The sequence below is a fragment of the Protomyctophum parallelum genome, assembly GCF_964188405.1.
Source record: "Protomyctophum parallelum genome assembly, chromosome: 12".
Classification (NCBI taxonomy): domain Eukaryota; kingdom Metazoa; phylum Chordata; class Actinopteri; order Myctophiformes; family Myctophidae; genus Protomyctophum; species Protomyctophum parallelum.
This window is the reverse complement of record NC_139712.1, coordinates 35,222,692-35,238,461: the sequence shown is the minus strand read 5'-3', so window position 1 is coordinate 35,238,461 and position 15,770 is coordinate 35,222,692. Positions and strand designations below refer to the sequence as shown.

The 15,770-nt window shown below is 37.1% G+C and overlaps 1 protein-coding gene across 3 annotated transcripts in view; it reads left to right on the top strand.

Moving 5' to 3' along the window:
* The window catches only part of LOC310868140 (putative ferric-chelate reductase 1), a 31,294-nt gene that overhangs the window by 2,958 nt on the left and 12,566 nt on the right, over positions 1-15,770 (top strand). For all 3 annotated transcript variants that reach the window (XM_083778403.1, XM_083778404.1, XM_083778405.1), the window contains exons 5-10: positions 11,964-12,164; positions 12,346-12,447; positions 12,678-12,822; positions 12,912-13,022; positions 13,996-14,111; positions 14,411-14,506. In XM_083778403.1, the coding sequence (XP_083634529.1) occupies positions 11,964-12,164; positions 12,346-12,447; positions 12,678-12,822; positions 12,912-13,022; positions 13,996-14,111; positions 14,411-14,506 (771 nt within the window). The remainder of the gene's footprint in view (positions 1-11,963; positions 12,165-12,345; positions 12,448-12,677; positions 12,823-12,911; positions 13,023-13,995; positions 14,112-14,410; positions 14,507-15,770) is intronic.

Genomic DNA, 15,770 nt, shown 5'->3' with positions numbered 1-15,770 from the left:
TTTTGAACCTCTGGTTTTAAGACAACCAATGACTGTGAACCTTAGATAATAATAATAATAATAATAATGGATTTTATTTATAACGCACTTTATATTCGCAAGAATCTCAAAGTGCTACAGCAGTGAATAAAAGCAAAAGAAACAACACCATTAAAAACATCTAAAAGAACAGGAACATTTAAAACATAAGGGCAAGGCTATAAAAATGCTTTGGTAAAAAGGAAAGTTTTGAGTCCTCTCTTAAAAGCGTCTACCGACTGTGGGGCTCTCAGGTGGGCGGGGAGAGCGTTCCACAGTTCACATGGTGCGTAGGTTGGTCTTTGTGGGTTTGAGGAGGTTGGTGTTTGAGGAGCGGAGGGAGCGGGTTGAGGATTGAAGGGTGACAAGTTCCTTGAGGTAGGGGGGGGGGGCGTTGCCGTGGATGCACTGGTGGGTTAGCAGGGAAATCTTGTATTCAGTCCGGAATGAGATGGGGAGCCAGTGGAGTGAGCGGAGGATGGGTGTGATGTGCTCGTGTTTACGCACTCTCATCAGGACCCTAGCAGCGCTGTTATGAATGTATTGGAGCCTTTGAAGGCTCTTGCTAGGGATCCTGATGAGAAGTGCGTTGCAGTAGTCCAACCTGGAGGAGACAAAGTCGTGGACAAACTTTTCAGCATCAGGTAGAGTGAGGGTGGGACAGAGTTTGGCAATGTTTTTGAGATGGAAAAATTATGTTTTGCAGAGGTGTTTGATGTGGGCCTCGTAATTGAGGTGGGGGTCCATATTAACACCCAGGTTTGTGACGACAGATGAGAGTGGAATGTCCTGGCCAGAGAAGGTGATGCTTGTGATGGGGGATGATTGAACCTGGTGTGGGGTGCAGATGAGAATGGCTTCTGTTTTAGAGCTGTTTAGTTGCAGGAAGTTGTGTTTCATCCACGCCTTTATCTCCTCCAGGCAGATGGTGAGTGTGGATGAAGGTGATGTAGATGGTGACGGGGAGGACAGTGGGGCAGCAGAGCGGGGAGGGGTTGGGTCCAGTTTTATGTACAGTTGTGTGTCATCAGCATAGCAATGGAAGGAGTGGTTTATTGCATGGGTAATCTGAGGGCTGATGGCTTGGATGTGTAATTTGAGCAGGGCTGTGGGGAAGGGGTCCAAGGTGCAGGTGGAAGGCTTCATTCGCCTGATGGTATCCTCGATCTGTGGTGGGAGTGAAGCAGCAGAGAGGCTGGGGGGGTCCAGGCTGTGGGCTGGCAGTCGGGGGAGATGAAGAGGGGGGGCAGAGAGGGATGAACGGATGGTGTCAACTTTCATTCTGAAAAATGAGAGGAAGTCGTTGCACTGTTCAGCTGTGGTTGCTTGGTTTGTGGGGGTTTGGGGTTTGAGAAAGTGGTTTATGGTTGAGAAAAGTTGTTTTGAGTTGCCGGGGTTGTTATTTATGATGTTGGAGTAGAATATGGATTGTGCATCTCTCAGGGACTTTGAGTAGGCCTTTTGGTGGTCTCTGTAGGCCATTTTATGGACTGTGAGTCCTGAGGCCTTGAGGCGCCTTTCAAGGACACGCCCTTCTGCCATTGTTTTCCGCAGCTCACTGGTGTACCATGGGGCTGAACGTGAAAATGTGACAGTCCGTGTCTGTATTGGGGCATGAGTGTCGAGGAGATTGCTAAGTGATTTATTGTAAAAAGCCACCGATTCCGTTGCTGATGGGTGGGTGGCAGAAGACAGGTGATGGAGGTCCAGGGTCAGGGTGTCTGGGTTGATGCTTTTGAAATTCCGGAAGTGGATTTGGCGTTTGGGTTTGGTATGGGAGGGAGGGAAAAGCAGCTCAAAGGAAATTACTTTATGGTCAGACACACCCATGTCATACACTGGATATACCTTACATCAGTAGGAATAGGACAATTGTGTGGGAAATGTCTCTATTCAGTGACCTAAGCCATTGGTGGAGTACTTCTCACTCACCCAACAGTAATCAAACCAACATACTGAACAGTATAAGTGTATACAAGTTATCTATTGATTACTTTTGACCATTAAAAAGTAATCAACAAACTAATTTATTAAATAAAAAAGGTCAGACATTTGGCCAAATTGTCAAATATTACCCAAGTCCTAAGAGAGAGCAAACATTTAGCGAAAATAGCCAGTCTACTACTAGACTGTAGTACTTTAAGTACACTGGATCCCCAATTCAAATATAATTATTAGTAATTAGTATGAGTATAAAAGTATGAGAACCACTGGTATATGGTAGACGGGGAAGGATACACTGGTGTAGTGCTTTGCAAGGTACTCAAAGCTAGCCTGGCTAATAAGCCAGACAATTTATTTTTGCCAACGGCTGATTCGGTCTGGCTTTAGCCAGGCTAACTCAAAGCCACTAACCTGCTAGAGGTAACAGTGAAGATCACCTTTAAAATAGTCTTGCGTAGCCAAACTTATGATGAGTCTGCTGATGTTGTAATTCTGTGGGCTAGAAGTGTGTGGTAACAAGTCGGTTCTACAATATATTGTATTGCAGAACCGATGTGAACGAGGGAGCACTGTGCTTCCTAAATTGGGGCGAAGCCATTTAGAGTATGTGGTAAAGGCTGTGTCCTAAAAACCAACACACACACACACAGTTGGCGTAGCCCTGTCACCGCTTGCCTTTGCCGTTAGTCAGCAATCCAAGAAGGCCATACAATGGATTAAAATGTATTCCAGATGGAGATAGCTGATCGTCTGGTAATATTAGTTAGTTAGTTTCATTTATTGTCCACGTGTGGAAATTCGTCTTCGGTCTCAACAGTAAGAAACAAACAGTTACAACAACAACAGCAACACTTAACTTAATTATTTTCTCATGGCAAAAAAAAAGTGCAGGACAACAGTGGCAAATACATTGGAAAAACAAACAAATCTAGCGAGACATGAGTAGTCTATATGGGTGTGTGAACGCTACCTCTTTTGACCACTGGGGGGCGCCACTGAGTCAATTATGCAAATTAGTAATAAAATAGTAATTAAAAATTCTTTACATTCCTTGAATTCCATACATTCCATAAATCATAAATCATATTGTATATATATATATCATAAATATAATTACCAGAGTGTCATTATTAAATAAAAGAAAAGCTACTAATAGTTTTTATAATGTATGTGTTCTAAAAAGCTGGTTATCTCTCTCTCCCCTCCATGCCCTCTGTCCCCAAACCTAACAGACACCTCCGTTTTTCAAAGGTGTGAAAAGAACAATAGAAATGCAGATGACGCTCGGGTGGGGGTGGGGAGGGCTCCACTATGTTGAAGAGCAAATGAGATGCTGATTAAATGCACTTTAAAGTTAGTGTTAGTGTTATTTAGTGTTAGTGATATTTTTATAAAAGTAAAATGTAGTCTTATTTTAACATAATAGAACATTTTTGGCGGCTGGGCCTTTTTTGAAATATCATGATTGTAGTCTTAGTTAGGTTCACTGTCAGGGCTCATGTCTGGGGGAATTTGTGTAGGAGATCAAGTTGCTGCTGTAGTCCTTCCTTAGCAGACATGCAGTCTCCAGGTGTGAATAGAACAATAGAAATGCAGATGACTTTGCAGATGACTTTTTTGAAGCGCCAGGTGCCAGTGGTAACTTGTGAAACCCCCTCAAAACACGGTCGCGGTGTTAGGATGTGTTAATTAGATTAACACCAGGGGTGGGGGTCCTTATCTTTGATGTGACTTGTATGCATGATGTGTGTGTGGGCCATGGGTGGGGGGGGGTCCCTTATCATTGAAAGTGGCAGGTGACAGGTGACAGGTGACAGTTGACAGGTGACAGATGACAGCTGACAGCTGACAACAGCTGATAGTTGACAGGGAAAACACATGGCTTTTGTTATGTTTAACTCCAGCATTACATTTTCCATGTACATATATACGTCAGTGTAATGGGAGGTACAGTAGGTGTAGTGTAGTCTAGGTTATATTAGACAATGTTTGTGGTATCAGAATGAATGCATCTGACTTTGTTTATTTATTGGGTAAGTCAAGGATACCCCCCTAGTGTTCAATTTCTATATATATAATTACACTGCAGTACCAACTATGCCCTGATGTGATTTTAATGATTCGTGTTTTGTTTTGTGACTGGAGAAGGTAAGTGTGGTCCTAATATTGGTGGTTAACGTAGGGTCTTGTATTATTTTGGTGTTTTGTGTTGTGTTTTTAGAATTTTGTAGGTTTCATGTTTTTTTTCCTAATGTTGGTGTTGTGTTTTTGTGAATCTTGTAGTTTTCATGTTTGTCCTAATGTTTTGGTCACCGTAGGACTTGTATTATTTTGGTGTTTTGTGTTGTGTTTTCAGAATTTTGTATGTTTCATGTGGTCCTAATAGTGGTGATTAACGTAGGGTATTGTATTATTTTGGTGTTTTGTGTTGTGTTTTTTAGAATTTTGTAGGTTTCATGTGGTCCTAATGTTTTGGGTTAACGTAGGGTCTTGTATTATTTTTGGTGTTTTTGTGTTGTGTTTTTAGAATTTTGTAGGTTTCATGTGGTCCTAATGTTTTGGGTTAACGTAGATCTTGTATTATTTTCGGTGTTTTGTGTTGTGTTTTTAGAATTTTGTAGGTTTCATGTTTTTTCCTAATGTTGGTGGTTAACGTAGGGTCTTGTATTATTTTTGGTGTTTTGTGTTGTGTTTTTAGAATTTTACAGGTTTCATGTGTACTAATGTTGGTGGTTAACGTAGGGTCTTGTATTATTTATGGTGTTTTGTGTTGTGTTTTTGTGAATCTTGTAGTTTTCATGTTTGTCCTAATGTTTTGGTCACCGTAGGACTTGTATTATTTTGGTGTTTTGTGTTGTGTTTTCAGAATTTTGTATGTTTTCATGTGGTCCTAATATTGGTGGTTAACGTAGGGTCTTGTATTATTTTGGTGTTTTATGTTGTGTTTTCAGAATTTTTTAGGTTTCATGTGATATTTTTAAAATTAATATTTCATATTTTCAAAATTATTTTTTCAAAATTAATATTTCATATTTTTCAAAATTCATATTTCATATTTTCAAAATTCATATTTTCAAAATTCATAATTAATATTTTCAAAATTCATATTTCATATTTTCAAATTTCATATTTTCAAAATTAATATTTTCAAAATTCATATTTCATATTTTCAAAATTCATATTTCATATTTTCAAATTTCATATTTTCAAAATTAATATTTCATATTTTTAAAATTAATATTTCATATTTTCACATTTATTTCAAAATTTCAAAATTATTTTTTTCAAAATTCATATTTTCAAATTTCATATTTCATATTTTCAAAATTCATATTTCATATTTTCAAATTTCATATTTTCAAAATTAATATTTCATATTTTTAAAATTAATATTTCATATTTTCACAATTATTTCAAAATTTCAAAATTATTTTTTTCAAAATTCATATTTTCAAATTTCATATTTTCAAAATTATTTTTTTCAAAAATTCATAATTCGTCCTAATGTTTTGGGTTAACGTAGATCTTGTATTATTTTTTGGTGTTTTGTGTTGTGTTTTTAGAATTTTGTAGGTTTCATGTTTTTTTTTTTTCCTAATGTTGGTGGTTAACGTAGGGTCTTGTATTATTTTTGGTGTTTTGTGTTGTGTTTTTAGAATTTTACAGGTTTCATGTGTACTAATGTTGGTGGTTAACGTAGGGTCTTGTATTATTTATGGTGTTTTGTGTTGTGTTTTTGTGAATCTTGTAGTTTTCATGTTTGTCCTAATGTTTTGGTCACCGTAGGACTTGTATTATTTTGGTGTTTTGTGTTGTGTTTTCAGAATTTTATATGTTTCATGTGGTCCTAATATTGGTGGTTAACGTAGGGTCTTGTATTATTTTGGTGTTTTATGTTGTGTTTTCAGAATTTTGTAGGTTTCATGTGGTCCTAATAGTGGTGGTTAACGTAGGGTCTTGTATTATTTTGGTGTTTTGTGTTGTGTTTTTAGAATTTTGTAGGTTTCATGCGTTCCTAATGTTTTGGGTTAACGTAGATCTTGTATTATTTTTGGTGTTTTGTGTTGTGTTTTAGAATTTTACAGGTTTCATGTGGTCCTAATGTTGGTGGTTAACGTAGGGTCTTGTATTATTTTGGTGTTTTATGTTGTGTTTTCAGAATTTTGTAGGTTTCATGTGGTCCTAATAGTGGTGGTTAACGTAGGGTCTTGTATTATTTTGGTGTTTTGTGTTGTGTTTTTTTAGAATTTTGTAGGTTTCATGTATTCCTAATGTTTTTGGTTAACGTAGATCTTGTATTATTTTTGGTGTTTTATGTTGTGTTTTAGAATTTTACAGGTTTCATGTGGTCCTAATGTTGGTGGTTAACGTAGGGTCTTGTATTATTTTGGTGTGTTGTGTTGTGTTTTTAGAATTTTGTAGGTTTCATGTGTCCTAATGTTGGTGGTTAACGTAGGGTCTTGTATTATTTTGGTGTTTTATGTTGTGTTTTCAGAATTTTGTAGGGTTCATGTGGTCCTAATAGTGGTGATTAACGTAGGGTCTTGTATTATTTTGGTGTTTTGTGTTGTGTTTTTAGAATTTTGTAGGTTTCATGTGGTCCTAATGTTTTGGGTTAACGTAGGGTCTTGTATTATTTTTGGTGTTTTTGTGTTGTGTTTTTAGAAATTTGTAGGTTTCATGTGGTCCTAATGTTTTGGGTTAACGTAGATCTTGTATTATTTTCGGTGTTTTGTGTTGTGTTTTTGTGAATCTTGTAGTTTTCATGTTTGTCCTAATGTTTTGGTCACCGTAGGACTTGTATTATTTTGGTGTTTTGTGTTGTGTTTTCAGAATTTTGTATGTTTTCATGTGGTCCTAATATTGGTGGTTAACGTAGGGTCTTGTATTATTTTGGTGTTTTATGTTGTGTTTTCAGAATTTTGTAGGTTTCATGTGATATTTTTAAAATTAATATTTCATATTTTCAAAATTATTTTTTCAAAATTAATATTTCATATTTTCAAAATTCATATTTCATCTTTTCAAAATTCATATTTTCAAAATTCACAATTCATATTTTCAAAATTCATATTTCATATTTTCAAATTTCATATTTTCAAAATTAATATTTCATATTTTCAAAATTATTTCAAAATTTCAATTTTTTTTTTTCAAAATTATCATCATATTTCATATTTTCAAAAATTATTTTTTTCAAAAATTCATAATTTGTCCTAATGTTTTGGGTTAACGTAGATCTTGTATTATTTTTTGGTGTTTTGTGTTGTGTTTTTAGAATTTTGTAGGTTTCATGTTTTTTTTTCCTAATGTTGGTGGTTAACGTAGGGTCTTGTATTATTTTTGGTGTTTTGTGTTGTGTTTTTAGAATTTTACAGGTTTCATGTGTACTAATGTTGGTGGTTAACGTAGGGTCTTGTATTATTTATGGTGTTTTGTGTTGTGTTTTTGTGAATCTTGTAGTTTTCATGTTTGTCCTAATGTTTTGGTCACCGTAGGACTTGTATTATTTTGGTGTTTTGTGTTGTGTTTTCAGAATTTTGTATGTTTCATGTGGTCCTAATAGTGGTGATTAACGTAGGGTCTTGTATTATTTTGGTGTTTTGTGTTGTGTTTTTTAGAATTTTGTAGGTTTCATGTGGTCCTAATGTTTTGGGTTAACGTAGGGTCTTGTATTATTTTTGGTGTTTTTGTGTTGTGTTTTTAGAATTTTGTAGGTTTCATGTGGTCCTAATGTTTTGGGTTAACGTAGATCTTGTATTATTTTCGGTGTTTTGTGTTGTGTTTTTAGAATTTTGTAGGTTTCATGTTTTTTTTTTTCCTAATGTTGGTGGTTAACGTAGGGTCTTGTATTATTTTTGGTGTTTTGTGTTGTGTTTTTAGAATTTTGTAGGTTTCATGTGGTCCTAATGTTTTTGGTTAACGTAGATCTTGTATTATTTTTGGTGTTTTGTGTTGTGTTTTTTGAATTTTGTAGGTTTCATGTTTTTTTTTTTCCTAATGTTGGTGGTTAACGTAGGGTCTTGTATTATTTTTGGTGTTTTGTGTTGTGTTTTTAGAATTTTACAGGTTTCATGTGTACTAATGTTGGTGGTTAACGTAGGGTCTTGTATTATTTATGGTGTTTTGTGTTGTGTTTTTGTGAATCTTGTAGTTTTCATGTTTGTCCTAATGTTTGTGGTCAACGTAGGACTTATATTATTTTTGGTGTTTTGTGTTGTGTTTTGCGAATTTTACAGGGTTCATGTGGTCTTAATATTGGTGGTTAACGTAAGGTCTTGTATTATTTTGGTGTTTTATGTTGTGTTTTCAGAATTTTGTAGGTTTCATGTGGTCCTAATAGTGGTGGTTAACGTAAGGTCTTGTATTATTTTGGTGTTTTGTGTTGTGTTTTTTAGAATTTTGTAGGTTTCATGTGTTCCTAATTTTTTGGGTTAACGTAGATCTTGTATTATTTTCGGTGTTTTGTGTTGTGTTTTAGAATTTTGGAGGTTTCATGTAGTCCTAATGTTTGGTGTTAACGTAGGGTCTTGTATTATTTTTAGTGTTTTGTGTTGTGTTTTGTGAGTTTTTACAGGATTCATGGTTTCCTAAGGTTTGTGGTTAACGTAGGTTCTTGTATTATTTTGGTGTTTTGTGTTGTGTTTTTAGAATTTTACAGGATTCATGTTTTTCCTAATGTTTTGGGTTAACGTAGGTCTTGTATTATTTTTGGTGTTTTGTGTTGTATTTTAGAATTTTACAGGCTTCATGTTGGCCTAATGTTTTGTGGTTAGCGTAGGGTCTTGTATTATTTTTGGTGGGTTGTGTGGTGTTTTTTGTGAATTTACAGGCTTCATGTTGTCCTAATGTTTTTGTATAACGTATGTCTTGTATTATTATGGGGTATGAGAGAGAATATTATATTATTACAAGCCGCGTTGTAATAATATAATATTCTCTCTCATACCCCATAATAATACAAGACATACGTTATACAAAAACATTAGGACAACATGAAGCCTGTAAATTCACAAAAAACACCACACAACCCACCAAAAATAATACAAGACCCTACGCTAACCACAAAACATTAGGCCAACATGAAGCCTGTAAAATTCTAAAATACAACACAAAACACCAAAAATAATACAAGACCTACGTTAACCCAAAACATTAGGAAAAACATGAATCCTGTAAAATTCTAAAAATACAACACAAAACACCAAAATAATACAAGAACCTACGTTAACCACAAACCTTAGGAAACCATGAATCCTGTAAAAACTCACAAAACACAACACAAAACACTAAAAATAATACAAGACCCTACGTTAACACCAAACATTAGGACTACATGAAACCTCCAAAATTCTAAAACACAACACAAAACACCGAAAATAATACAAGATCTACGTTAACCCAAAAAATTAGGAACACATGAAACCTACAAAATTCTAAAAAACACAACACAAAACACCAAAATAATACAAGACCTTACGTTAACCACCACTATTAGGACCACATGAAACCTACAAAATTCTGAAAACACAACATAAAACACCAAAATAATACAAGACCTTACGTTAACCACCAATATTAAGACCACATGAACCCTGTAAAATTCGCAAAACACAACACAAAACACCAAAAATAATATAAGTCCTACGTTGACCACAAACATTAGGACAAACATGAAAACTACAAGATTCACAAAAACACAACACAAAACACCATAAATAATACAAGACCCTACGTTAACCACCAACATTAGTACACATGAAACCTGTAAAATTCTAAAAACACAACACAAAACACCAAAAATAATACAAGACCCTACGTTAACCACCAACATTAGGAAAAAAAAAAACATGAAACCTACAAAATTCAAAAAACACAACACAAAACACCAAAAATAATACAAGATCTACGTTAACCAAAAACATTAGGACCACATGAAACCTACAAAATTCTAAAAACACAACACAAAACACCAAAAATAATACAAGACCCTACGTTAACCACCAACATTAGGAAAAAAAAAACATGAAACCTACAAAATTCTAAAAACACAACACAAAACACCGAAAATAATACAAGATCTACGTTAACCCAAAACATTAGGACCACATGAAACCTACAAAATTCTAAAAACACAACACAAAAACACCAAAAATAATACAAGACCCTACGTTAACCCAAAACATTAGGACCACATGAAACCTACAAAATTCTAAAAAACACAACACAAAACACCAAAATAATACAATACCCTACGTTAATCACCACTATTAGGACCACATGAAACATACAAAATTCTGAAAACACAACACAAAACACCAAAATAATACAAGTCCTACGGTGACCAAAACATTAGGACAAACATGAAAACTACAAGATTCACAAAAACACAACACCAACATTAGGAAAAAAAACATGAAACCTACAAAATTCTAAAAACACAACACAAAACACCAAAATAATACAAGACCCTACGTTAACCACCAATATTAGGACCACACTTACCTTCTCCAGTCACAAAACAAAACACGAATCATTAAAATCACATCAGGGCATAGTTGGTACTGCAGTGTAATTATATATATAGAAATTGAACACTAGGGGGGTATCCTTGACTTACCCAATAAATAAACAAAGTCAGATGCATTCATTCTGATACCACAAACATTGTCTAATATAACCTAGACTACACTACACCTACTGTACCTCCCATTACACTGACGTATATATGTACATGGAAAATGTAATGCTGGAGTTAAACATAACAAAAGCCATGTGTTTTCCCTGTCAACTATCAGCTGTTGTCAGCTGTCAGCTGTCATCTGTCACCTGTCAACTGTCACCTGTCACCTGTCACCTGCCACTTTCAATGATAAGGGACCCCCCCCCACCCATGGCCCACACACACATCATGCATACAAGTCACATCAAAGATAAGGACCCCCACCCCTGGTGTTAATCTAATTAACACATCCTAACACCGCGACCGTGTTTTGAGGGGGTTTCACAAGTTACCACTGGCACCTGGCGCTTCAAAAAAGTCATCTGCAAAGTCATCTGCATTTCTATTGTTCTATTCACACCTGGAGACTGCATGTCTGCTAAGGAAGGACTACAGCAGCAACTTGATCTCCTACACAAATTCTCCCAGACATGAGCCCTGACAGTGAACCTAACTAAGACTACAATCATGATATTTCAAAAAAGGCCCAGCCGCCAAAAATGTTCTATTATGTTAAAATAAGACTACATTTTACTTTTATAAAAATATCACTAACACTAAATAACACTAACACTAACTTTAAAGTGCATTTAATCAGCATCTCATTTGCTCTTCAACATAGTGGAGCCCTCCCCACCCCCACCCGAGCGTCATCTGCATTTCTATTGTTCTTTTCACACCTTTGAAAAACGGAGGTGTCTGTTAGGTTTGGGGACAGAGGGCATGGAGGGGAGAGAGAGATAACCAGCTTTTTAGAACACATACATTATAAAAACTATTAGTAGCTTTTCTTTTATTTAATAATGACACTCTGGTAATTATATTTATGATATATATATATACAATATGATTTATGATTTATGGAATGTATGGAATTCAAGGAATGTAAAGAATTTTTAATTACTATTTTATTACTAATTTGCATAATTGACTCAGTGGCGCCCCCCAGTGGTCAAAAGAGATAGTGTTCACCCACCCATATAGACTACTGACATGGTATAATTTAGTGCCTCAATGGCATTTGTTATTTAAAAAAATGTTACGGTTAGCTTTTGGTACGTCTACCAGAGGGAAGTAGTTCGAACTCCCTGCAGAGTGGATGAGAGGGGTCGTTTGCTATCTTGATAGCTTTTTTACGAAGTACCTCCTTGTAGATACAGCATAATTGTTGCTGTCTCTTCCCAATGATTTTTGAGGCTAGGTTTACTATTCGCTGCAGCTTGCTTGTGAGACACAGACCATCATCTATAGTGTCTCTGTTCTCCTTATGCTTCCCCAGAGCCTCATCTCCAGTGCAGGCTGCGGTGTCACTAAGGTGTGTTTCAGCGAGCCTTTGGACTGTGACCCGGCAGTGAGCAGCAGCAGCTGTTACTTCATGTCGGCTCTGATGAGGTCTGGCAGCCAACCTGCCGTCCAGTTTGAGGTGACCGGTCCCTCAATGGGATACGTGGCCTTCGGGTTCTCCGACGACCAGATGATGGTAAACACAATGTCACTGTTCCAATAAGTATGGAATATGTAGACAGACAGACAGACAGACAGACAGACAGACAGACAGACAGACAGACAGACAGACAGACAGACAGACAGACAGACAGACAGACAGACAGACAGACTGACTGACTGACTGACTGATGGTCTATCTTTTCTCCTCTCTCTAGGGTAATGATGACATCTATATCTGTGTTGTTAACAGCAGTGGAATGGTCCAGGTGCAACATGCCTTCTCAACAGGAAGAAAGAGACCGAACACTCTTCCTCTGGTACGCCAAAACCTTCACACACTCATGCTAAAGTGTTGAGAATGAATCTGAAGTTCTACAAGCTCACTCAATATTTTTAGATGGGGGGTGCGTGGTCAAATACATGACAACCTGGGGGATTCTTGACATAAAATTGTTAGATATTGACAACCCCTGGCAATGAGAGCTGGTGAATCATCACGTAAGCGATTGTTGTAAGCGAACACAACATTATTTTCCACCTTCACTAGGGGAACGTCGCGGACGTGAGGGGCTGGATGAAGGACGGGGTGATCAGCTGCTCCTTCACCTCCATGAACCCCATCTCCACTCAGAGGACCAGCGGCTTCAATACGCCCTACTATATCATGATGGTCCACGGGCCCAGCCATGACGGTAGGCTAACTGCCGTTATTGGTGGTCTTGGTGCTGGGAAGAGCAGCACAAAAAAACAATCTTCATCTTCATTGTTCTTCACTGGACAGGTCATATCAGTATCCACAGCAGCACCTTCACCAGTGATACCAAGGTGGACATTTCACATCCTCAGCGTGTTGACAAAGCTGCATGGCCGCCCCAAATCATCAAAGCACATGGTGAGTACACACTGAGCGCTATTCCCTCGCATGTTTTGCTGACGTCACGTGTACACACTCCAAGGTGGTCTCCCTCCCTATCTCGCCAGCTCTTTAGTAAACAGAAATACGATGTCAGACATGGCTGTCATGTCAGCATACCAATTTAATCACACAAAACAATAACACACATTCACAAAACAAACAAAAAACTGCATGTGCAACATTGGACCTGGAACACTATAAATCTGATGCTGGAATGAGCTACAGATAGATACATGAACAGATATAGATAGATACAGACGGTGTGTACAGTACTAGTGTAAACACTCTATACAAACCCTGATGTTAATGAATCCCCATGGGAACGATTAGTGTGCGCATGTGTTATCCTATGCCCTGTGATACATGTTGTTGTCATGCATGTCATGACCCTCAGTCCAGTATGGACATGCCCATACTATATGTATTACTTTAACATTTTTTAACTATGACAGATTTTTTTTATTTTTATAAATTGATACATATCGTCAGGGGCTCGGGATATAATATCGATATATATCGATATAAAATATATCGTTACATGCCTAATTAGCTATACTAGCCCTTACCCGTTATTTACCGTTATTTACCTTACCCATATTTGGGTGCGTTTTTAATTCACTAATAAATTCATTATTAATAATTAATGTGTCAAATCGAAAAAAGGGCTCCGTTACGCCCTCCATATTCATATGGTCAATGCCTGTGTGGGAGCGATTGGTGCAGGCAATGAGGAGATAAGTGTTTGTTTCTGACAGACACACACACACGGACAGACATTGTTAGAATTATAGTATGATTAGTGCTTCTGATGAAAGCGAAAGTATCTACCGGCTGCCCCGGAAATGAATGATTGTTACTTCCGGTTCACAAAATCTTCAAAATAAGGGCTTACGGCTGAAACGCTCTTTGGTGGCAGAGAAGCTTAATCCAGTTTGTGCTGGTGTTCCAGGAGCGTTGATGCTGATAGCGTGGATGACCACAGGGACACTGGGGATGCTGTTTGCCAGGTATCTGAAGGGCGTGGCCAAGGGACAGGGCTGCTGGGACAAAGATGTCTGGTTCCTGGTGAGACCTCAGAGTTTTACATCATCACTTCATGCAAGGCCCGAGGAATGTGGCACATTATCAAATATAATTTGTACCTCCACCGGGTGGAAACCTTGTACAGTATGTATAGCTTGTAGATCAGTTATTTCCACTACTGTTGTGGCAGTGAGACACTTGCACAACAATTGATTTCCATTTAAAAAAAAATATATGTTTTTGGAATGTCACACTTTCTTTGTTTTGAAATTTTGTAACTCATTACGATTATACTTTGTGTGGGTGCGTGTGTGTGTGTGTGTGTGTGTGTGTGTCTCCAGGTTCATGTGGCTTTGATGATATTGACCGTGGTAGCCACCAGCATCGCCTTCATCATCGTATTCGCTCATGTCCGGGGCTGGAGTAGCTGGAGTGGGGTTAGTGGTCTGACTTACACACCATGCACATCATTTACACACACCAGGCCTTTCACAGTGCAGTAATATGCACATAAACACTTATAACCAGTAAGACGCCTGAGGGCGAGAAGCAACCTCGCCATAAAGGGCGAGGTCACGTGCACGCATTCCGCCTTGTTGACGGCAGACTGCTGGGCAAGTGTAACCCGTGTCTCGTTGGAAGCTAGAGGATCAAAGGATGCATGGGCTAGATAAACAGAAGATTCTAGATTTTCGTTGAGGGAGATGGTTGCTGTTTGTACAACAGAATGAAGCACATCAAGACTCATTTAAATTTCAAAGGTAAGAATAGTTTTTTTTCTGTTTGTTTCTCAATACCTTTTAGTTTTATTTTATTGCATAACAAATGGCTGAACTTGCCAAATTTACCCAAAAATAATAATGTATGAAGAAAATAAAAAAATAAAAACCTGAATGTTCAAATTAGTTTTTATCAACACTCGACACTCTATATTTTACTTCCTCTGGTTCCACTAAGCTGTAGCTAATTATTTCGGTTTGTTAGATATTTTGTGCTGACCTGTTAATGTCCTAGTTTGTTTTGTTTTGTTGTTGAAATGTTAGAGCTAATGTTAGGTAACTACTACTCACTATGGAACCAGGCTCCTATTTTATTTATTTAACTATATAATTTTTTTATCAACCTGAAACCCTTTAAATACCAGAAAAAACAAAAGTGTGACCAGACCTTAATGAAAAGAAAAATGAAACTCTGAATTAAATTCCAAATGTTAAACACCAACGGGATATCAGTCTCTAAACAATGTAAACATTCAAAATGAAACAAATCAAAAATCAATTGAACACCCAATCAAAAAAACAATTAATCTTCTGTTTTCGTTCTTTTTTGTATCTTTCAGTTCGTTCTGCTGGCAACAACTCGAATACTCAGTTCAGTTTGTGTGGTTAGTGTACCACTTGCTGCTGTATCTCAATAGTTTAGTCTTTCAGTGTGAAAAGATGAGCGATGCAACAGCACTTGTCCTACCACCACTGTAGACAAGGCACACTTCAAGGCACAACTATTTCTCCTTCTTTCAGGTTCAGGTGGGTTTCATGGGTAGCTCGCCAGTCTGCATGCTGCTGTAGGAATCCAGGAAGGATGAGCAGGCTGCAGACGAATCCAGGATCCAACTAACAATTCAACTCCAATACAACAAAAAAACCCGGCCTTGAAAACAAAGCCAGAAGACTCATTAGCAGTCTTACTCAAAATAACACC